Source organism: Pipistrellus kuhlii, unplaced genomic scaffold (genome assembly GCF_014108245.1).
Source record: "Pipistrellus kuhlii isolate mPipKuh1 unplaced genomic scaffold, mPipKuh1.p scaffold_m20_p_5, whole genome shotgun sequence".
Taxonomy (NCBI): Eukaryota; Metazoa; Chordata; class Mammalia; order Chiroptera; family Vespertilionidae; genus Pipistrellus; species Pipistrellus kuhlii.
The window spans coordinates 10,366,540-10,391,265 of NW_023425551.1; the positions used below are offsets into that span (position 1 = coordinate 10,366,540).

Sequence of the window (24,726 nt, forward strand, 5' to 3'; positions counted from 1 at the left end):
ATCTGTTCCCTTCTTAAATGAAAATATGTGACCTTGACAATATAACCCTAAAAATGAGGCACTTGCAAAATTAATCTAACAGTTCAGATCCTTTATCTACAGTGTATTTTGCAGGAATTAGCTAAAAATGAAGCAATGAGAAGAGTTGGTTTACATCATCATTGGTTCTCCATAAATATTTGGTGAACGAACAGTTAATTAGTAAAGGGCTGAAACCCCATTTGCATCTTTAGACAACATTTTCTTCAAACTTCATGTGAGGCTCAGTCTATGACTTGCTAGAATGATTTTTAAAGCACTCTTTGTATCACCAAGAATGACATCCTAATAATCCATCACCCCACATCCAGCTGAACAGATTCAAGGTATTTTCAGTAAGTCAGAGGGTAAACAGTTGGGAAAGGCACATGTGTGTCTGTAACTGTAGCCTGAGAGAAAGCAAACCAATGAAAACGTCAGGGAAACACCTTCAAAGGGTGATTTAGCTGACCCGTGCAAGTTATCATAGAAAACCAATCTATAACCCATTGAGTAAAATGGCAACAATCTACAATATTCCACTTGTATGTTATGTGGACTATTTCAACAGAACAGGATTTTTTTTTACTTCACAAGTTACACCTTTCTCCCACTTTTTCCTTTTGAGTGCTTAATGTGTGTGCTGAGCACTAAGCCTATAAGGAAACGCAAACATGCATTTGGTTTTCATGTTGTAGAAAATGTACTTCTATTGTGAAGTTGATTCAATTGTGCTCTATTAAAACAAATACCTATTAGATGATAATTAACAGATACAAGGCGATAACAGGGTTGTCAATACTTCTGACAACAAAATTATTCTTGAGGAAATGAAAGAGATTCAAGTTCAAGTGGTTGGTATGAAAAAAAAAGTTACTATGGAAATTATATGCCTCACATCAAGAGCGATGAGGCAGAACTAAACTTGTTCTTATCTACTGAGGAGACATCCATCTGCTAAGACCTTCATCACTCTTTTAACCTACACACACACACACACACACACACACACCCTCAAACCTTTTATGGGGTGTTTTTTTTTTCCCATTAGGGTGGTTGTTGATTATTTTAACCTGGTTTTGTTGTATTGCAAATCAGTGAGCTGGAGAAGACACCTTAATCAGCCAGTTAGTTAGGAGTCATCTTTATTGCACGCAGGTTCAGAGCAGACTGCCTCTATCAAATTCTGAACACACACAGGAGAGAGTATTTCCTTTTTATATCCATCTATTAGTTCTTTGTGTAAGATAGCTTGTAACCTTGAATACATATCATATCTAACCAAACACCTGTCATAGCTATACAGACAACTTGTAACTTTTAGTACATATCATATCTATATAGACACCAGTAACCTTGGATGAATAAACACTTGGCAGACTATGTGAATTAATATCAGTATCAGTGTATCAGCCCCTTTAGATGGCTAGCTTGCAAGGTCAGACAGTTAAATTTATCTTTTCTATTATTCAAGCTAAAAGCAGTGTTATATTTTATAGAATAAGAGATTATCTAAAAATAATAGAGTAGTTTAAACAGCAGTTTCAAACAGCAATTTTTTGCAAAGGAGAGACCACCATGCTTCAGTTTCACCTGTACAACTAACTATATTGGAATTACTAAGACATGGAATAAAGCAACATAGTAGATTGCATCATTTTAGGAAATAATTTTAGCCTTTATTAAAAGTATAATGTAACTTTTAAAAACTAAACAAATTAATATAAAATAAATAAAAATTAATATAGATCTTTGATATGATTTAATGCTAAAAAGTTATATATAATATGTGTTCAGATTTTAAATAAAACTTGTTAGACTAATAAGTTGTAATAGAATCTTCAGGATTGCATTTTCTTTTCAGAAAGAAAGAACAATACAATCACCTCCACTATATTTAATAGGGTCTGGGGAAGTGTTTATGTCATCAGGGGAATAACTCGATCAATTTTCTATTACTGGTGTCTGTGAAGGTGTGATATCACAAGACTAAGATGAAGTGAGAATTTGTCAACCATATCTGTAACACCTAGTCAACACAATGTTTTTAAAGGCAATGCCTTAGTTTTAACTTTTAACTTATAGTACTACCTAGACATAAAAATTAAAAAGGAGGAAAACAAACAAAATAAATATTCTGCACACCCCCTACTGGGGAATGAGCCTGGAACTGAGGCATGTGCCCTGACTGGAATTGAACCAGCGACCTCTTAGTGCATTGGACAACACTCAACCAACTGAGCCACACTAGCCAAGCTACAAAACATTATTAAAAGAGATTGTAGAAGACATAAACTGGAAAAATATTCTGTTTTCATGGATTGTAAGAATCAATATAATTAAAATGGCCATATTACCCAAAGCAATATTAAATTAAATTTTATTAAGCAATATTAAATTAAATATAAAATTAAATCAGATTTAATGCAATCCACATAAAAAACTCAATGTCACTTTTAAAGAAATAGAATCAGATTTTAGAAAATCTGATTAAAGAAATTTCATTAGATTTGTATGGAACCACGAAAGACCTTGAATAGCCAAAGCAATTTTGAGAAAAAAGAATGAAGCCAGAGGCATCACACTACCTGACTTTAAATTATACTACAGAGCTATGATAATCAAAACAGCATGATATTGGCAGAAAAACAGACACACAGATCAATGGAATAGAATTGAGAGCCCAAATATAAAACCATATGAACATGGGCAGATAATTTTTAGTTTAGGTGAAAGAGCCAGAAACACACAATGGAGAAAAGCAAGCCTCTTCAAAAAATAGTGCTGGGGAAATTGGAAAGCCACATGCAAAAGAATGAAACTAGATTATAGTCTTAGCCCATGTACAAAATGAATCAAAATGGGTCAAAGACCTAAATATAAGATCTTAAACAATAAATGACATAGAAGAAAATATAGCTACCAAATGTACGGACCTTGGTTGTAGAGAATATGTTACTTCCCAAAGACAAGGGAAGTAAAGGCAAACATAAATGAATGGGACTATATCAAACTAAAAAGCTTCTGCACAGTAAAAGAAAGCGACAACAAAGAGGCAGCTGATGAATGGGTGGTGATATTTGCAAACAATAGCTCTGACAAAGATTAAACACCTAAAACACACAAAGAACTCATGAAACTCAACACTAAACAAACAAACAACCCAATTTAAAAATGGGCAGAGGACCTAAACAGACACCTCTCCCAAGAAGACATACCGCGCAGCCAACAGATATATGAAAATATGTTAACCTTTTTTCTGCCAAGGGCCACTTGGATATTTATAACATCATTCACGGGCCATATAAAATGATCAACTTAAATATTATGTTGCTATGAAAAAAGCTCCTAGATTTATTGAATTTCGAGTCCCACCTGAAATTGCGTTGGCAGGGCCAGACCAAAAGATATGGTCTGTAGGGCCAGACATTCCCACCCCTGAATTATGGAAATGCAAATCAAAACTACAATGAGTTACCACCTCATACCTGTTAGAATGGCTATAATCAACAGGGCAAGTAGTAACAAGTGTTGGAGAGGTTGTGGAGAAAAGGGTTTTGCTCATTACTGGTGGGAATATAAACTGGTACAGCCACTATGGAAAACAGTCCGGTGATTTCTCAAAACATTGAGAATAGAGGTATATATGACTCAGCAATCCTTCTCCTGGGTATATACCTGACAAGCTCGAAAACATGTATCCCCAATGATAGGCACCACTATGTTCATTGCAGCATTATTCACTGGGGCTAAGACCTGGGGACAACCAAAGTGTCCTTCCATAGAGGACTGGATGAAGAAGACGTGGTACATATAAGCAGTGGAATGTTACTCAACCACAAGGAAGGATGAAATACTGCCATTTGTGACAACATAGATGGACCTTAGAGAATATTATGCTAAGTGAAATAAGTCAGTCGGGAAAAGGTAAGAGCCATATGATTTCACTCATGTGAGGGATATAAAACTGAAACTAGTGGACACAAACAGCAATGAGGTGGTTGCCAGAGCAGGGAAAGGGGTGAGGGTGAAGGGAACCTATTATATGTTGATGAAAGATGTTTTGATTTTGGGTGGTGGGCATCCAGTGGTGGGGATACAGATCTTGTATCATAGGAATATATACTTGAAACCTATCTGATCCAATAAACCTAATAACAAAAATATCAGCACTGAATATAGGGAACACCATACCATGAACCAACGAATTTAATTTCGTTCCTTTCTAAAAATTTAGTCTAATGTTTCCATCTCAAAGAACAAATTTAAGCACCTTGAAAAATTAGATATTTGGCCCTATAAGCTAACAAGGCCGGTTTCATAGATGCTGGTAGAAGATACAAAACTCCTGGGTTAGAGTTAAAGACTGTCACTCAGGTGCAACAAGCAGTCTGAGCATCAGCTTGTTCTGTGCTGGTTTCCTGAGCTCCAATTCCCACAAGTGTAAGCGAAGAGGGTCAGGTACTGTTTGCCCATGCAGCGGGTGTTACAGGAGAGTGGCTCCAAGTTGAGGGAACTCAAATAAGCCTGCTTGCCCTTTGCTCAAGAGAGAGGCACCAGCTCTGTCTTCCAAAGCTCTAAGCAAACCTACCCTTTGTTCAGAGGGAAATACTCTAGCTTCCAAGTCTGTTCGCTCTGCAGCCTTGAAAAGGAGTCTGGGAAAAAGACCAGTTGTGCCTGAGAAACACAAGAGATCCAGGGAGAATTGTCTTTCAGTATTGGTGATGGCTGGAACCCCTTTATATAAACAGTACATCTGAGACACATTTTCTTCAATTTTTAGAATACTGGCCCCAAATGAATTTAAAAACATTGAAATGGGAACCAAATTATTTGCTGCATTCAGAATGTTTTGGAGAGTCATAATCACATCGTTCTAGGAGGACCTTAAATATATTTAATGCATATATAACACACACATATTTATAAAGCTTATTTTTACCTTCCCAATTAAAATGTAAATTTTTAGAATAATGACTGTATATATATGTATATATATCATATATATATGATATGTGTGTGTGTGTATTATTCACTTATTCTGATTTCTACATTACTTTGCATTAACTTAATAAAATTATGTAGGTCTGCCCTCCCATTTCTTCCCCCCCCACATTGCTATGAGAACAACAAAAAGTATGTTCCTGTAATTTGAGGGTTCCCATTGCCATGAAAAATGACAATATTTTCTTATCTTCAAGGTCGTTTACCCATAGGATGTAGGACCATGCCCCGCACCTAGCAGAAGTCAGTGTGTATTTTTGTATTGCATCCACTTGAACTCAGGAGCCCATTCTGCACTTTGTCAGCCCAAAGCTGCGCTTGCTCAGTACCCCATGCTGTGCTTTGAAAACAGAGAACGTTTCCTTTTCCTCAAACCTGTATGTAGACAATCATTTCAAGCTTAAAGATTCCTGTTCTTCATGGTGGTTCTAGCATGTAGGCGCACAAAACGAAGTGAAGAATTGGATATGTCCCCAGGAATATTTGTTTTATTAGGAGAAGAGGGGAGTCCAGGAGTGCCTGTTTTTTTTTTCTTCCTCTAAGAACTATCTTTCCCCCCTCCCCCAACCCTGCCCCTGCTCATTCTCATCCTCTTCAATGGGAAGGTAGCAGCCAGACTTTACTGTGGAAATATACTATCCATGCAAGTCCCACCGGAGGCTGACTCATCATCACACACACAATGCTTTGGAAAACACTGCGATCTTCTTTTCTAAGTCACACATTTCAACCAGAAAGTAAATGTTTCCGTCCTCTTTCCGCAGCCGAATCACCTCCTGCAGGAACGAGCCAACGGGTGCCCACGTGCAGGACCATCTGCCACAGCTGCTCCCCGGCCACTCCAGGGTCCTGCACACAAAGGGGGGGAGGGGGCGGGGGAGGCTGCTGGGGGCCAGGGGACTGGAGAATAACGGAGCCACGGGCTGGGGAGCGGGGAGCAGGAGCAGGCTGAACTTGGGGATCGGGATAGAGGAAGAACACAAAAATCGCCTCCTCCCCAAAGACTCAAATAGAGAAGCTGGGAGTGCGTGCGCGAGCCGAGTGCATGCTGACGTCGCCCGAGCTCGGGGCGGGATGATTAGAGAGGAGTTGGCTGCACCAGGTCCCTCCTGAGCAGCGGCAGCTGGAGCCGCAGCGGCGGCGGCAGCAGCATTAGCGGCCGGAGGAGCGCGCCCGCCGCCCGCCCGGGGGCTCCGGACGCACAAAGGCGGCGGCCGCCCACCACCCGCGTGGCCTTCTCCACCCGGGCGGCGGCGTTCAGTCCCCGCTCCCTCCTTCTCTTAGGAAATCCCCAATGGCAGGGCCGGGCGCGGGCCCGGGACAGCGGGGGCCCTGAGCTCTGCACCCCCCCCCCCCTCCGCCGGGAGAGACCGCGGGGCCCGCGATGTGCCCGCGGCGGCTCCGCTGCGCGTCCTCGGCCCGGGTCCCCGCTCCCGCCCCTCCTCTCGGCCGGATCCATCCCGCCCGGAGGAGCTGATGCTGCCGGAGCCGCGGCTGCCGGTGCCGGGAGTGCCGCATTGCCTGGCGTCCCCGCCCGCCCGCCTGCCTCCGGGGCTGCCGGGAGGAGCCGTCTGCTCTTTCTTCTCTCCTGCTCCGGGGTTCCATAGACAAGGTAGAGGCATTTTGCCGTTATTCTCCACTCCCCTTCTCCACCCTCGCACCCCACCCAGCCTTTGCCCTAAGGTACGTTCCCTGGGAGATCCCCCAGCTCCCCCGCGGCAGGCAAGCCCGTGGACATAAAGGGCCGGAGAGAGAGGCAGAAGTTGGGGGTGGGGGTGGGGAGAGCCCCGCTGGGGCCAGCGCCACCCAAAACCCTTCTGGTGCCTGATGAGATCACGGGTGGATCGGTGTAGAGGGGCGGAGGGAGGGAAGGTGAGCCATCTGCAGTCTCCACCTATTGGGATCTTAAGCATCATTTAAAATAAAACCCCACAAATATATCTTTAAAAAAAAATAGATTCGTTGGAAAGCAGAAAGGGAAATAAGCTCCCTTTCCCCTTTCTCTTTCTGTCTTTTTCTTTCTGGTAAAGACGCTCTTCCCGCTGCCCGGAGCTCAGCACTGAAGAGCCAGCTCATTCTTCATCAGGATCCCCGCCGCTGTCCGTTATCCCTGGCTGGAGCATCCTTCCGGAGGCAGCAGGGACCGCAAGAGCATCCTAGGGCTGAGGCTGGGACGCGCGTGGGGGCTGTTGTGGTCACATCTTGGGAGAGCAGAGGACAGCACCAAGACCTGCTGCCGCCCGTGCTGGTGTGATTAGGGGAAATGAGCTTACTTCTTCGGTGACAGAAAGGACAAGAAGAGGAGTGAGGTCCACATCTCTTTGCAGGAAAGGGAAGAGGGAACCCAAGTGGAGGCGCCTTTATAAGAAGTTTATATCCTTCATTGAAAAGCTGTGGGAAGGCGGGAGCAACAGGGTACTTGATTGGACCCCGGAGACAAACCATTTCCTGTGAAGAAGAGGAAGCAGGCGGCTTCCAGGGCTGGAGGCCAGGCCAGGTGTGCTGTGGGACAGTCTCCACCAGAGACAGGGGAGGCCCGGGACCAGCAGAAACCATGACTCACTTACAAGCCGGGCTGTCTCCGGAGACCCTGGAGAAAGCTCGCCTGGAGCTCAATGAGAACCCGGACACCCTGCACCAGGACATCCAGGAGGTGAGGGACATGGTCATCACCAGGCCGGACATCGGCTTTCTGCGCACGGACGACGCCTTCATCCTACGCTTCTTGCGGGCCAGGAAGTTCCACCACTTCGAGGCCTTCCGCCTCCTGGCCCAGTACTTCGAGTACCGGCAGCAGAACCTGGACATGTTCAAAAGCTTCAAGGCCACGGACCCTGGCATCAAGCAGGCGCTGAAGGATGGCTTCCCCGGGGGCCTGGCCAACCTGGACCACTATGGCAGGAAGATTCTGGTCCTCTTTGCTGCCAACTGGGATCAGAGCAGGTAAATCCTAAGTCCCAACTCCTATGAGGGGACACTTTTATTCTCCCATTTCCCAGAATTTACCCTGAGAAGCCATAGCTTGACAGCTTTCATGCTTTTGTTTATTTGGTTGGGGAAAAAAGGAGAAAACGGAACTAAACAAATAAGTTTTTGGTGGGCACTCCTGGGATGCGGGAGGGGCTTGTTTGAAGTCTTTGTAATTCTTACTTCTCTAGCACCCAGCTTCTACTGCAGCTTGAAGTGCTTCCCGCACCTTATGATGGTGCTGCAGTCAAAATAATGTAACTTCTCAATAAATGTGCTATTTTTTTCCACCTCTTAAATAAGTTCAGTGATCTCTGGAGAAATTAGTGTGAGGACAGAGACAACTTTTTCTTCTTCCTTCTGAATAAATTCTTAAACTAGACTCATCATCATCATTATCATGTTCACCATCATCTACATTATCATCATCATCATCATCTTCTTCTCTGTGACTAGTACATTATCTTTTAAGGGCAGCCTAGCATTCAACCGAGACCAGGTAGTTGTATTGCTTGGGAACTTTTCTGCTTGGTGATGTGCAGATGAAGGACTGATATGATGTGTGTCACTTCAGTGCAAAGGCAGAGTTGTATCCTCCGGCACTGAGCATGCCTACCCACGCTGAAATCAAGGGTGGCTGTTGTGGTGCTCCACACCTGTCACTAATCTAAAGGAGATGCTTCCCGTCTGATGTGATTTTTCATCTTTTGGAAGGAAGAGGAAATGTTTAGGTATGTCAGTTGGTAGACTTTTTGAGCTCTCTTGCTTTTTAATGGAGGAGAACTATGTTTATTGTATCTACAGGTGATAGAAAAAGGGAGAGAGTGACTCCTCTACTTCCTCAATCAGAACGATTTCCTCAGACTTACAGAGATAAGAAATGATAAACACTCCGGTATAAGGTAGTTTCAATGAAGTTTAAACTTAAATGTATTTCATGGAACTTAAACATGTTATCAGAACCATGAATCATAAGAAGCTGGTTGTTAAAATATTGGTGTGTTTTTTTTAGTTCTGTGAGTAGGGACTTTTGATGCATCAAGTTAGTTTAAACCATCTCTGGTTCAATTGTCAAAGACTTTTTTTTTTCAGTTATGAGAAATCTTATAGATTTCTTTCAGAGTCTTGGGATCTTAGAATGTAAATGAATAATTTTAACAGGTTTTTACCCTTTAGTTGGTTAGCTTTTCTCTGTGATTCTAGGTTGAGAACTACTCCAATCATTTTTTTTTTAGACAAATATAAAGACAAACTACTACCTGAGGAATCTTAAAATCATAAAACTAAGAAACTAATAAACAGAATTAGCCATCGAGGGGGAATAGAGTCCTGTTACATACTTTGGTTAGTTACAGAGATCCTATTTTACTTTGTATTGGTAGCAAAGTGTAAAGGACCTTGAAATGCCATTCTTTGACCACAATTTTTCTTTAACTTTTTTTTTTTTTTTAAATCTGATAAGTACATTGTAGGGTTATGCAAACCAGTGATTGTGTATATCAAAATAGAAAACTTTTATTTAAGAAAGAACCTACTATTCCAATTGTCAATTAATTAGAACTTTGTTTATTAAGCTACAGTTAAATTAGGAATTGTGGAAATTTTATGCTTAAATATGTTTTAAAGTCTAAAAGATATTAGGCAGTTCACATTTAGGGAAAGATGAATTTATTTATTATTATTCAATGTATATTAATTTTTATTTTTATTGACTTTATTGGGGTTATACTGGTAAATAAAACTATAAAGGTTTCCCATGTACAACTCAGTAAAACATCTGCATCCTACATTATGCATTCACTGACCAAAGGAAAGTCTCTTTCCATCCCCATTATCCTCTCCTTTACCCACTTCCACCTTTTTTCACCCTGCCTCCCAGTCCCCCTTCCCTCTGACAGCTGTTGGTCTGTTCTATGTATCTATCCTTCTGTTTCTGTCTTGTTTATTAGGTTATTTGTTCATTAGATTCCACAGATAAATGAGGTCATATGGTATCTGTCTTTCTCTGACCGGCTTATTTCACTTAGCATGAGACATGCATTTACTTTAGATCCATTTTAATTTATATCTATAAGTGAACTAATATGCACACTGACTTATTATAAACCTAATTAACATGAACATTGCTTAACAGTTCTCATCTATATGGGAAGTTGATTATTCCAGATTACTAAAGAGACTATGTTTTTGTTGTCTATTTCATACTTTTCTATAAAGGATAGGTTATTAGCAATAAAAAATCTATCTCCCTGGAAATCAACAATAGGAGATTTGTTAGTTGGTATATAGAGCTATTTTTTTTTATTAAATCTACATAAAAACTCTATTAAAAAATTTGTACATGTGAAATTAAAAATGAGAATTTTTTAATTTCACATGTACAAATACCCTATCAGGTTCTAAACTAATAATTGTGACTTCTGCTTCTATGGATGTACATGAGTAGACAAAATCATGAAGTTATAGTGCATCAAAGTCAAAAGGTATACAAATTATTTGGAGCTTCACTGAAATTCAGTTGAGTTTCCTCGTCCTACATTGTAAAAAAAAAGTTATTCCTCTCTTCTCCCTGCCTGCCCTCCTTCCCAAACCTACATGCACCCAATAACAAAAACTAGTGGATAAATAGGCCCATTCTCTTGGCGTCCTCTGTAAACCACTGTCATTGGTACATGTGTATAGCAACTGCCCAGAAACCAGCAGGACAGCTGCCTCTCTGGCAATACCAGCGCAACACCAGCCCTTCTCCTACCTTTGGCCTGACCCCCCTTTCTTCTTTGCTGCAGCTGTAAGTCTTACCCAACTTGGCTCGCTCCTATGGAAATTTCTACCACCTTCCTAGATATTTACCTCACTGTTGCTGTGTTAGGTGGAAGGCCATGTGCCACATCCTCATCACCCCCCACCCTGTTCCATGAGTCTGGTGTTCTCACCTTTCTGCTCTGATCCTGTAGCCCAAACAACCTGGGTCTCTTGAGAAGACTGACTGCTCATTTGAACATAACTCGGACCACCTTCCTTGAGTTGATCAGTGATATACCTGGCTTTCAACACCTTACACAGAAGATAGCATTGTTTTAAAGAAACAGTAGGTGGGAATGTCTACAATTACAGAGGGAAATTCCAGAAACCAGTTAGAAATAATGCCCCCCTTTATTTGGAAAACAGGTTATGTTCAACTTCCCAAAGGGAAACAGAAGATTTTTAAAAAATATATATATTTTATTGATTTTGTACAGAGAGGAAGGGAGAGATAGAGAGTTAGAAACATCAATGAGAGAGAGTCATCAATCAGCTGCCTCTTGCACACCCCCTACTGGGGATGTGCCCTCAACCAAGGTACATGCCCTGGACCGGAATCGAACCCGGGACCCTTCAGTCCCCAAGCCGACGCTCTATCCATTGAGCCAAACCGGTCCCTGCAACAGAAGATTTTTAAAATAAGTTTCCAAGAGCTTTGTAAAGACCTCTGAAATAATTAATTTGTATATAAAAAAGACTAAGCCGTATGTTATTATTTTTATAAGAGCACTTGACTTAGAGTTAATGCTTAATACACATTTGTTTAGTTGAATTTGGTTATACATTGAAAAATTAATCCTAAATAGAGAGTTACCTAATACAAACCTTCTCCTATATTAAATTTGTAGGACAGTTTTCTGTGCTTCTCAGGAGACTGGAAATAGTAACTGTGTGTGAGATGATGACTATAAATAAAACAGTGTCTCTTCCTACTGCAATGTAATGCAGGTCAGTTTCAGCATATTGATTTGGGCCATTTCCAAAGCCTTTACAAGAGACATGAGATTTTCAGGAAGGCCAAGGTAGAATAATATTTACAGTGTACCCAATTTCTAATAAATCTTGAAAAAAAAAAAAAAAAGAAATACTGAAATGTCAAAGTGACTTTCAGTTTGATTCGTGGTTCTTTGAAAAAGAACAGAACAGGTTGAGATGACTTATTACACTTATTGAGCAGGATGTCCTTGGAAAATACTCGTGAAACGTAGCCTTCTTTCTTTCAGATCATCTGACCTAATTTCTGAAAGCGAGAGTGAATTCTGCACCTTTAAAAACAATTGAATTATTTCACTGCATCCCTCGGATGTAGTAGCCCTCCATATATTACATTCTGTGTGTCTTTCATGAGTGATAGTGCCCTGCTTAGGACTCAGCAAATCCTTCAAATTTCCACCTGACTTCAACAACAGAATGTGAGGATGATGTACCCTGAAGTTAGAAGAGATTGCAAAGGAAGCTAGAAAACAAAGTTTGGAATAAAACTAGGTCATGATCTACACGTTAGGACGGTGATCGGCAAACTCATTGGTCAACAGAGCGAAATATCAACAGTACAACGATTGAAATTGCTTTTGAGAGCCAAATTTTTTAAACTTAAACTTCTTCTAACGCCACTTCTTCAAAATAGTCTTGCCCAGGCCATGGTATTTTATGGAAGACCCACACTCAAGGGGCCAAAGAGCCGCATGTGGCTCTCGAGCCGCAGTTTGCCGACTACTGCCCTAGGACATGAGAGCAGGTATCTGAGGAGTCATATGTACGTACTGGGAATATTCATGAGTAAATTGTGTCACCTGAAATATAATGATGACACATATTCTGATAGTTGAGTTGTAATTTTCAGCCTTCAAGTTGTACTTTACCTCATTACTGACAAAGTAGTTCTCTATACTTTAGTGCTGCAAACAGTGATTTATTTGGAATCTGGTTAATAATGGCATGAAAACCATTAAGAACAGTTAAATGAAAATAATTCTTAACATAGTGGCAATTCAGAGAGCACTGACCATCTTGCACTCTGTTTGGCTTGTCATAATGAATATTGATCATCGCTTAGAGTATCGAAGCTCTGGAAGGGGTAGATGCCTGACTGGTCAGACCTGCTATGATCCTGAAACTTATCCAGGAATTTGCCTAAACACTGTATTATTGTCAGTTTGTTTAGTTTGTGTGGCTTTTCATTAAAAAATTACAAATGGCAGCTTCAGATTGAATTATGATTATGCTTCCATTTATTAAAATAATGTGACCAACCTCCAAGTTGAAAGATTTATGATGACAATGGATTAAAATTTAAAAAGTAACTATAGACGACACAGATAACTTTTTGGCTTGATTTTTCAACACCTCAACTCAACTGTGTTAAAATATTAAAATATTTCTCTCCTTTGGCTTCACGGTATCATAGATCATGGACAGGGTCAGGAATTTTTACCTTCAAAATCCTGGAAGCACTGCTGTGCTCTATTCTGGGTGGACTTTGAGATTAGGTCAAAGCTGGAAATGGCAGGCGTGGATTCCGTGGGGTTTCTGCCCCAGCAGAGTTTCCGCATCGCTTTCTTATAAAGATGCTCTTTTAACAAAGCTCTGGAAATGGTGGCTTATTCTAAACTATGCCCTTGGTCCATAGCATGGAAAATGGGAAAGAGAAAGATTGTTCTGAAAAATGTTAGTAGAATATTGGAACAAATCTCTAAAAAAAAAAAAAAAAAAATAGGACAGTCTCCAAAAACTAGAGCAATTATGAAGTAATTAGTAAAACAATTCTGAAATAACAGCAAAGACCAAGGGCTAACTCCAGTAGGAAGTTGATTGGGTCTGGACTGAGCCAGGCATGTTTCATCTATGCAACTTTAAACAGAGGTGGAGAGAAGAAAAGGATTTGAGCTTTCTATAGTGTATAGAGAGTGTGACTCAAAAGAAATGTTGAAAGCTATTTCAAAGCATGAGCCAAGTTAATAAAGTAGTAAGTTACTCTTTGTAAATTAATACAATTCCTCCATTCTGGGGAAAAGTTGGAGCACTTTTACCTCACTAGGACAGGTGTGCAGTTCATTAACATAGTAAGTGACACTACTGACATGAGGGAAGGATGTCCTTGTATTTTGGGTCCTTGCAACATCAAGCTGAGCGAATAGTACTCAAGTCAATTAAAAAAGAGAATAGTCTAATGTTTGTTACCTACATAGAAATTTAGCAGTTGCAGGAGGCAAACAAACACACATCACACGTTATTTGTACTAACAAGGGACATACAACATCTGTGGGAAGAAAACACACGAAAAGCTAAATATCCACCAGAGAGTTGTAAGTGCTTAGTGAGGGTACTCTTTGCCAGTGGAGAAGTTCAGGGCAGAGGGGCAGCTGTGAGCTACTGAGTATTTTATGGAGAAAGCATTGCCTACTTGGTTAGCTAAATTCAACCTTTTAGTATTTAATTTTAATTAATTAATTAACTTATTTGTTCATTTTAAATCACTTTTATAGTATGTGTCAGGCACTCTTTTAAGCACTTAAACATGTACTTAATAAAATCTTTAATAGAATCATACAAGGTAGGTCCATTTTGTAGATGAAGAAACTGAGGCACAGAGCAGTGAAGTATTTCACCCATAGCCAGTGAATTGGACAAACTTTTTTTTGCATGTAAAGATAGCCACATAAATCTAGATAAACACACAGAATTTGATGCAATTATATAAAAAAAGGCAATCTATAATCAGTTAAGATTAATCTGTGGCAGTGGTCGGCAAACTCATTAGTCAACAGAGCCAAATAGCAGCAGTACAACGATTGAAATTGCTTTTGAGAGCCAAATTTTTAAACTTCTTTTAACACTACTTCTTCAAAGTAGACTCGCCCAGGCTGTGGTATTTTGTGGAAGAGCCACATTAAAGGGGCCAAAGAGCCGTATGTGGCTCGAGAGCTGCAGTTTGCCAACCACAGATCTATGGTTTAGAAAGTCTTGATTAACTATCCTAATATTGATGATTAGACACAGAAAGTTAAGTTGCTGCAATGAGTATTCTGAGGGATAGACTGCACTAAGCAGGCACTGGCTTGGTGTATCCTGTCCTGACAAGAAGAATTGCCTCTCTGATGTGTTTGCATATTTCCAGCTCAATTCTGTTTTATTTTATTTTGGTGGCAGCGGTGTACACTCTTTAAACCTTTTTTTCAAGGAAAGACATTTTTTTTCTCTGGATGTTTTATTTCCAACAAAACATCTTTTGTTCTCACCTGCATTCCCCTAGCAGCAAGGCCCACACAGATAATCTTCTGTGCTTAGCGATACAAGCCAGACACATCAATATTTCAGAGTTCCTGTTTTTTCCTGGGTTTGTAGACTGAGCCTCTTCTCATCCCAGTTCTTTTGAATGTCTAGTTTCCCTTCCTACACCAAAGCCCCCTGTGGGGGCCAGGTTGGAACATGTCCTGGTACCTGGCATGGCACCATGTTGGTATTGACTTTCTGATCCATCTTCTGACGCATTATGCCACTGAGACATAAAAAACTCTGTTCTAGGTATGAGACAGCTCAGGGAGGGGAGAGAACTGAGGTGTCAGAGCTGGCTTCACTTCTGGGCTGCTGTTTTCCTCCCACGGGGATTCTGGGCAGACTATTGTCATTCTCCGAGACTTCTGTTTTCATCTCTATATTTTGTTGAGACCTCTTCAGCGTCCTCATCTCCAAAATAATAGGATCAAAGCCAGTCCTGAGACTTCGGGCTCATTTTGAGATTAAGATAATGCATTTGAAATTCCTTTGGAAATCTGAAACTATTACATGGATAGAGGCATTATTATTATTCCCCCTCAGTCATATAAAACATGCAGATGGGCTCAACTTTGGCACTAATGACACCTGGAGGCATTAATAAAGGTAATTCTTCTCCTTTGTCTCTCCCCTAGCACCTCTCTAACAGGAAGCGCTTCAGATCTGGCTTAATGAACACTGATGGGCGGGGGCAGCCTTGATGAAGAATTTAATAATGGCTGATTGATGTAGTAACAAAGGGAAATTGCTTGCTGTTGTGATGCCAAGATGCCAGTTCCCCCTGTCAGGCTGAAAGAATGGGTTGAGAAGGAGGAAGGAAATGACCTGTTTGTGATTTAGGTTGCCCTTTGCACCGATTGTATAAACTGGGGGAGAGGATGAGGTGCTTGCTGTGAACTCCAGGAGAGAAGCACAGGACCAGTGGGCACCCAAAGCCTTTCATGATGGAGACAGAAGAACAAGCCCTCTCCCCTGTTCTTTTTAAAAAAATATATATATTTTATTGATTTTTTACAGAGAGGAAGGGAGAAGGATAGAGAGTTAGAAACATGGATGAGAGAGAAATGTTATCGATCAGCTGCCTCCTACACACCTCCCACTTGGGATGTGCCTGCAACCAAGGCACATGACCCTGATCGGAATCGAACCTGGGACCCCTCAGTTCGCAGGCCGAGGGTTTATCCACTGAGTCAAACCAGGTAGGGCGTCCCCCTGTTCTTGATTGCACTGGTAGTAAATAGGAAAAGTGGGTGGCAAAGTCTCCATCTAATGTTTGTGTATTATAGCAACTTTGATCTATTTCAAGAGCATGGCCCACCTAGACTGGTGTCTCACTTAACTGGCGGCATTATTTCTTCTCACTCCATGCTACTCATCTTCCTTTCCAAGTAGATTTCAGATTCAGGCTTTCCTTATGCTGTTTAGGAAGCACAATCAGGGGCCAAGAGCTGTGTAGAGGTGCTAGTCTGTTATCACTGGCCTTTTCCCAGGCTACAAGGGAAGAATAGCCATGGTGGAGCTGCTACAAATTGGGGTATCAACCCCACACAGGGGCTTGTGGACTACTTACTGCACTGGCACTTGATAAATTGTAACAGTACAAAATAATTCCAAAGAGTAGAATCATGGTGGGATTCCTGAAGAGAGAAAATACATAAAATGCTCCATTTCTCTGGAAGATATTTTACAGACTTTAGGATCTCTCTCTTAATAATGCTCTGCTTTGGAGTAGCCTGCTGAGCTGCTAATGGCAGTGAGGTGACATGTTTGACAACAGAGGACTGGAATGTCAAGAGGGGTTTTGACCTGCCCTTTGGATGCAGTCAGCCAGGATGTTTTTTTACAATTCTTTTTTAAAAACTTATACATCGACATTATTTATATAAATATCATTTAATTCTTTTTTTTTTTTTTGGAGCAGGATATAAAATTTTAAAACTCGGTGAGATTTACTCTTGAAAACTTTGCAAACCTGCTTTTGTTCCATTACTGATCCCGAGATCTGTCATATTTTAGTTCTGTTGGAATCATAATGTACATATACATTTCTCTTGAGTTAGACACAGTTTTATAGAACCGTATTTAAAGTGGGTTACTTAAAACAAATTGCCTCTTATTTTCAGCCCTTCCTGGTGTCATGATTTATTCTTTCTATGTACAATGCATCATCCTCCCAAAACTTATTTTCGATTCAAATTTTACTTAATGCTACTTTGGTATTAATGCTCTTTGGTATTTTTATAGGTGACACAGAATGATCATAATGAGAGTAAAGTTCTAAGTTGAACTTTTCTAATTTCTAATTTTTATTACTGTGATATTATTATAAACTTCAGGAATCAAAATGAATATTGCTTAAAGGAGGGTCTATATTTTAACCAGAAATATAGCTTTCTTGTTCCAACTTCCCACCGGCTTTTGGTCATAACATTGTGATAGGTCATTTTATTTAAAAAGAAGGTAGGCCAACCATGAAGTGACAGATTAGGTATTCAGCCACACATGTTTCACAGTTTTATTACAATTTCAGAGAGGAAGGAAGAGAGAGAGAGAGAGAGAGAGAGAGAGAGAGAGAGAGAGAGAGAGAGAGAGAGAACCATCAATGATGAGAGAGAATCATTGATTGGCTGCCTTCTGCATGCTCCCCACTAGGGATTGAGCCTGCAACCCAAGGCATGTGCTCTTGATCAGAATTGAACCGTGGACCCTCAGTCCACAGACTGACGCTTTATCCACTGAGACAAACTAGCTAGGGCCATATTTCACAGTTTTAAAGATGAATTAGTAATAGAGCTCTACAAAGATTTTATTATATATTTAGAAAGTGTTTTAGGATGCCATATCCTTAGGACTATAAATAGTCTATATACCACCCAGAGATTTAAAGAGAACCCACTGATCCTTGCCTTTTACAATAGTAATGAGCTATCTAAAGATCATCATTAAATTTTAAAGTAAAAGATTAAAACAAATATTCTTCAGTTCTGATTATATCCTGCCAAGTATGTCCAGGCTCACACAGCTAATGAGGGACAGGGAAGCAATTCATATTGAAATCTTCTGACACCATGCTGAATGCTTGCTTAAAGCTGAGACCCAAGAGATCATATACCATACTACTGCACTCATTTTTCAGATGAAGAAGGAGGCCCAGAGACAGTGAGAAGTCATCTGAACTTTTGTTGTCAATGATTCCTTCCTTTCTGCAATACTATGCTTTCTCCATTCTCCTCCAAACGTTGTTAGAAGTAAAAATACAACTATTCTCTCATATGTGCTCACTATCTCATACTGTGAGTGAACATTTAGTGAAAGTCAGCTTATCACTTCCACTAAATACCTGTGATTTCACTCCTAATCCATCCCATCTCCTCCTGAGGTCAAGATTTCTTTCTGTAAATTTTATTGAACACCTGAATGTTTGAGGAGAAACACATACACACACACACACACAAAACAAAAAACCTCAAGATGCAGGGTGTTCAAAAATGGAAATGATTAACACATTCCATAATTTTGTTGCTTCCTCTTAAAGTGCTAGAATTCTTTTTTTTTTAGAATAATTATCTCATTTTTCTCTCAGCTCTGGTTGCATTACCTCCTTCTCTTTCTTGAGTTTAGGGATCTGTATGTTTTTGATCCTGGGGATTTTCAACATTGAGCCCTCGAGTTTAGAATCTACTTCTTCAGGTATTTACTTGCTTCATTAAATCTCTGGGTGGTATATAGACTATTTATAGTCCCAAGGATATGGCATCCTTATAGTGTACTACAGGTTCTATTCCAAACTCTTCATTTTCAGCCATCACTACTGCATCTTTTTTTCTTTCTTTCTTTTTTTTTTTTTGCATTATTTATTCAGGCCCTGAAGCTAGAATCTGTGTATCATCCTTTACTTTTCCATCATATTAGTCTCCATATTTAATTGTCAAATTTTTACAAGTTTACTTCTGAAATACTTCTCAAATCTGGCTTCTAATCTCCATCCTTACCTCCACCACCTTCATCAGTCCACAGTACTAGCAGAGTCAACATAAAGAGCATTTATTGGATTTTTACAATGTGCCAGACACAGTACTAAGGTGCAAGTCAGAAAAAGTTAGAGACCCACTCCCTAAATTCGGAAGGCCTGCGTTATCATAGACAGTTAAATTTGTATTCATTGATGTTCCCCCCCCCCCTTTTTTTGTCTATATACCTCTTCTTCTTTCTTTTATTTTTATGAAGCAAACTCAATACAAGTAATTAAAATATGCTGACAATTTTACCCATAGTTGTTCAAATACTAGTACTATTCTTGTTTCTTTTTGAGACTCCTCAAATCTCATTCAGAAAAATTTCAAATATGCACATATGAGATGTCAGTATTACTGAGAGCATCCCTGAGCTATTTAAAAAGGTACCATGTCTAATTCTCAGAGTAGTTAAAATGAAATTTTAGAAAATTATAGGAAGGCCTAGAGGTAAAGTAAATGGCTGTGAAATATGAAGAGAACCGTAGTATATCTCAAAGCATGATCGTTTGTTTTAGTAGAATACATGCTAAATTCGAACATGTTGCCTGAGTGCCACAAAACAAGTTGCTCTGAAAATAAAACTTTTGAACAAAATAATCTCCTTAAGGTTTCTTAGGTATTTTCAGTGTAGTTTTTAGTGTGCTAAAATCTTCCCACAGTGGTTATCCGATGTAATGAGGACTTTTCTGTTGCTTACAGGTACACGCTGGTGGACATTTTGCGTGCCATTTTGCTGTCTTTAGAAGCCATGATTGAAGATCCTGAGCTTCAAGTGAATGGATTTGTTTTGATCATAGACTGGAGTAACTTCACCTTCAAGCAAGCCTCTAAACTTACACCCAGCATGCTGCGATTGGCTATTGAAGGCCTTCAGGTAAAACTTGACAAATTACCCACTTTCTTGGTCTCCCATGTTTGACTTTAATCTGTTAGAATAGCAAAATGTCCTAATAAGGGATAAAAAAAAAATTTATATAGTTTTCAAGCACAGACATTAAAACACTAACTGGACCAAGGATTTTAGGAGAAAAAGGAGTGGGCCTTTTAATAGGTGAGAATTTGTAATACTTGGCATAAGCGCTCACTATGCCTAAACATAAATATGATAACCTAAGATTTTTATCTTGATAATCATAACAAGCAACATCTTTTGGATTTTAATTGTTAACTCTTTAGGCTTGGTTTTTTTTTCCTTTTCTTTTTTCTGTCCTGTGTATATTAATTAATTTGCTTCCTCATTTTGTTTAACCTGGTGAATTTGGAATATGATGGTATATTGCCTAAAAACTGTTGGAAAGTCAATCAACATGTTTTTGATCTCTAAGCTCTGGAACCACTGTTTTGAATTACTTTTCTAGACTTAATTGGGGTTTTGTTCTTTTTTGTGTGTGCAAGGGCTATCGCATTTACATAGGAATAGTGCATCTTCCAGCAAATGACATTGGGAATTATAAGATGGAAAATTAGTTGTTATTTAGTGGTATGTGATAATTAGCTGATGGCGGATTACTCCCTAAAAACGAGCCACTTCTCCAGGTAGCAGAGCAGCTTAACCTGTTTAAATTCACAGTTTGAGTTTTGTCTCTGGAGTGAATAAGGCTCCCTGTTCCCTTTTCTCTGCGGAGGCTTTTTCTGGTACATGTTTCCTTACTTGCTTTTGGTGAGTCACCCTTGCTCCTGTCTTTACCTTGAACGGAACTTTTCTTTTTTTAAAAACTTCATAGAGATAATTAATAAGCTTGGGAGAGGGCACAGGATAATGCCCATTTGAAAATGTGCAGAATGTGCCCTAATGCACATGTGGAATGTGCCCTGTTGCCTGCGGTGTATAAAGTGGTTTTTATCTTATAAAGAAAATTGGTCACCACCAACCATGTTACTTAACACAGGATGGTATCCTAGCCTTTTAGACTTGTTACCACTGTTTAACCTGCATCTTCTCTTTGCACTAGCAGTAGAGTAGACTTTCCACTGCATGAGGGACTGGGGAACTCCTACCATTCCTATGAAACTTAAAAAAAAACACAAAACACTTTAAAGATAGACTCTGCGCTTTGCTATTTGCCAACTTACACACTGTATGAAGCCATTTAGTAGTAAGGCGAGAAGTCCTTGCAGAAGAAACATGGAAAATTCAGACGTGTTTGGGAGCTTCCCCGCTGGCCATGGCCACTCTTGGAACTTCGGTATGTGCCCCGTGGCAGCATGACGGGAGCTGTAGTCAGATGGCACCTCTGTGCTTGTGCTGGAGAGGGAAGCAGCCTCATCTCCATTCCCCATAAATGTTTCCATCTCTTTTCCTTTCTCCCAGGACTGGGATCGAGGAAGCAGGGGTCGTGCTTTCTGGTTGTTGGTTGGGAAGCCACTTACAATAAGTGAACTCTACCTGTCAATGAATTTGACAAGTTATTCACATTTAAACTCAATGTTTTCTTCAGTTCAGATTGGTTTTTTAAAATGCTCTGTATCTATGTCTATATGCATCTCTGTCTCTGTCTGTACTGCATCTAAAATTATAGTGGTAATTCTGAACAGGATGATAAGATGTGCTAAAAATGCCCCATTGTAACATGCATGATTTCATATTTAGTTTTATACAGAAGTTACATTTCCTGACTTTTTTAATCAAGTCTCTGTTTCTTTTGCATTTACCATGTGAGAAATATTATCGTCCATTGAAAGATACTTCACGCAGAGCATGGATAAATTTATTTTTGAGATTGACATAAGATCATAAAACATTTGAATTAAAGATATATACACAATTTTGGTCACTAAACATTACTAATACCATCATCAAGTCAAACAACACCACCACAGCCGAAACCGGTTTGGCTCAGTGGTAGAGCATCGGTCTGTGGACTGAAAGGTCCCAGGTTCGATTCCGGTCAAGGGTATGTACCCGTGTTGCGGGCACATCCCCAGTGGGGGGGGGGTGCAGGAGGCAGCTGGTCGATGTTTCTCTCTCATTGACGTTTCTAGCTCTCTATCTCTCTCCTTCCTCTCTGTAAAAAAATCAATAAAATATATTTAAAACAAAACAAAACAACAACAAAAAAACAAACAAACGACACCACCACAGCAATAAATAACCTCCAATCCCCATGCCAGGGAAATTGAGAGGTGATAATATTTTTATTTATTTTTCCTTTTATGTGTGAGACTATTTTTAACAACTCAGTGATGGCTTATGCCATGTCATAATTCTACTATAATATGTTATTTTTACTTAGGTACACGTAAAATATATTCTAGGAAATTGAACTCAAAATAAGAAAGGCTAAAGATGAACATGCCAGAGAAGAAAGTTACTTGAATGAAGTGCATTATTAATGGGATGTAACCATGTTTTGAAGAGGTCCCATCTCTCTTTCTCTTGAGGTTACTGCACACACAAATTCCTTTGCCTGAAGTGAAAGGGTATTTTGAGTGATTTGGCTAGTGATGGCACTTGATACCTTGGATATGGACACAAACTAGTAGACTGTTGCTAGAAGATTCACCTGTGATCACAGTACCAGTCAACAGAGAGACAGTGTGGAAGGGTGAAAATAAAATGGGCTTTAGGGGCAGACAGACCTGGGTTTGGATGACAACCCTGTCACATATCAAATATTGGGTGAATTCCTAAACTTGTTTGAATCTTTGACCATTTATAGCAAATTTGAAGTATTATGTTTGAAATCATACATCTTGCACCCAGCGGGTGATATCAATGAGCAAAGTAATCAGTGTGCATGAGCTAATTATTTCAGGTGCCATATTGTTCTGCATATGTGCTGATTTTCTCACAATTCAGTGACTACCTAGACTGTGAAGACCTAAAGCTAATTGACTTTGGGAATCTGAATGATCTCATATTTTGCTTTTAATGCTCAGATTGTAGATACACAGATTGCATTTTAAAAAATTACTTCACTGTGTGGTTAAATAGCGTCTAGATATGTTCATGTTAGATGCCAAGTAAAATAATTTTTCATGTTGGAAGCCAAGTAAAATTGAAATGGTTTCATCTAGTGAAAAATCAATCTTTGTTTCTTTTCAGAGAAGCTTCAGGCCCAGTTGAAAAGGGGATGAGTGTGGAGATATCCTTGGTCTTGAGAGTTGAGCTAGAGTTTGCTAAGTTGACTAGGACAGGAAAAGCATTTTGGGCAGGGAAGCTTTTGGGAAGTGCTTTGGAAGGAACATGCAGCTATAAGGGATTGAAAGTACATGATAAATCTGTATTGATCTGGTTAGAGTAACACATGAATTGAGGTGAATGGCCAGAACTGAGTGGGTAAAGCAGGCTGAGCCTTGGATAGACAATGGCATGCTATGTGGATTGGCCCAGGTTCTCAGAAACGAGGAAATTATGGACAAGACAGTGACTTGGACAATCCTCTGCTTTAGGAAGATCTTTTGGGTAGAAGAATGGGCTTGTATTAAAAAAAAAAAAGGTGGGGGGAAGGGGCTAGATCTAGTTTGAGAACCCCCAAACTGTCCTGGCAGCAATTATATTGATTCCATTTTTGTAGGACAGGAAATGAAGCTTCAGAGAGTTTGACACTCAGATTTTCTCAACTGACATCAAGGCTTGAGTCCAGGTTGGCTGACTCCAAAGACCAATGCCTTTCCTGAATCTTGTTTCAATTGTTTCCAGGGCTGTGTTTTTAAAAAAACACACAGATATGCTCAGTTTATTTTTATATTTTAAATACATATATTTTTATTGATTTCAGAGAGAAAGGGAGAGGGAGAGAGAGCTAGAATGATGAGAAAGAATCCTTGATTGGCTGCCTCCTCCTGCACATACCTCAATGGGGATCAAGCCTGCAACCTGGACATATGCCCTGACCGGAAATTGAACTCTGACCTCCTGATTCATAGATCGATGCTCAACCACTGAGCCACCATAGCTAGGTGATAAGCTCAGCTTAGAGAAAACATGTGAAACTCACAACCTGAGGCCTGTATGCCTTGTTTATTTGGCCCATGTCAGCCTTTGAGTTTGAAGTGCTTGGTTTAGAGTAACTTCCTGCCCACATGACAAACTCTCACATGTTAATACAGGTGGAATTTGTTTATTGGGATAAACAAAGCAATGCTAACTGGCCTTGCATATATTTTTGAGACTAAGTCACAGAACCATTTCTTTCCCCTTCATTTTTTTTGGAATAAAATATTCAGGCTTCAATGGAAAGAAAAGAGAAAGAGAAAATTGTCCTGCTAATTACAGAAAGTTAATTGATTAGGGTAGTTATAGTAATAGAAAACATCTTAGAAAATCAATACAAGATTAAGTGGATGTAACACATAGACTCTAAGATATCTGCCTGGGAAACCAATTAAAACATGAAATGTTTGGAAATATCTGGAAAAGTGTAGACTTTTTGGATTTACAGAGAACTGATGTGGTTACAGTTGCTCTATTTTTAAAAATCCTGTAATAATGAAAAACTCAAACTCTCGTATGAATCCAGGATCTCTTATTTGTGAATTTTAAAAAAGTTACTTAAGCCCTATATGTATATACCGTATTTTTCGGACCATAAGACGCTCCGGACCATAAGACACACCAGTTTTTAGAGAAGGGAAATGAAGAAAAAAAGATTCTGAAACAAATAGTGTCCTAAAATATTTTATGTGCATTAAAACCCAACA

The 24,726-nt window shown here is 39.8% G+C and overlaps 1 protein-coding gene across 1 annotated transcript in view; it reads left to right on the forward strand.

Moving 5' to 3' along the window:
* Positions 1 to 7,112: 7,112 nt before the first annotated feature.
* CLVS2 (clavesin 2) overlaps positions 7,113 to 24,726 on the forward strand; it is a 60,092-nt gene continuing 42,478 nt past the window's right edge. The window contains exons 1-2 of the mRNA XM_036414765.2: positions 7,113 to 7,965; positions 19,783 to 19,957. Of these exons, the coding sequence (XP_036270658.1) occupies positions 7,577 to 7,965; positions 19,783 to 19,957 (564 nt within the window). The 5' untranslated portion in view covers positions 7,113 to 7,576. The remainder of the gene's footprint in view (positions 7,966 to 19,782; positions 19,958 to 24,726) is intronic.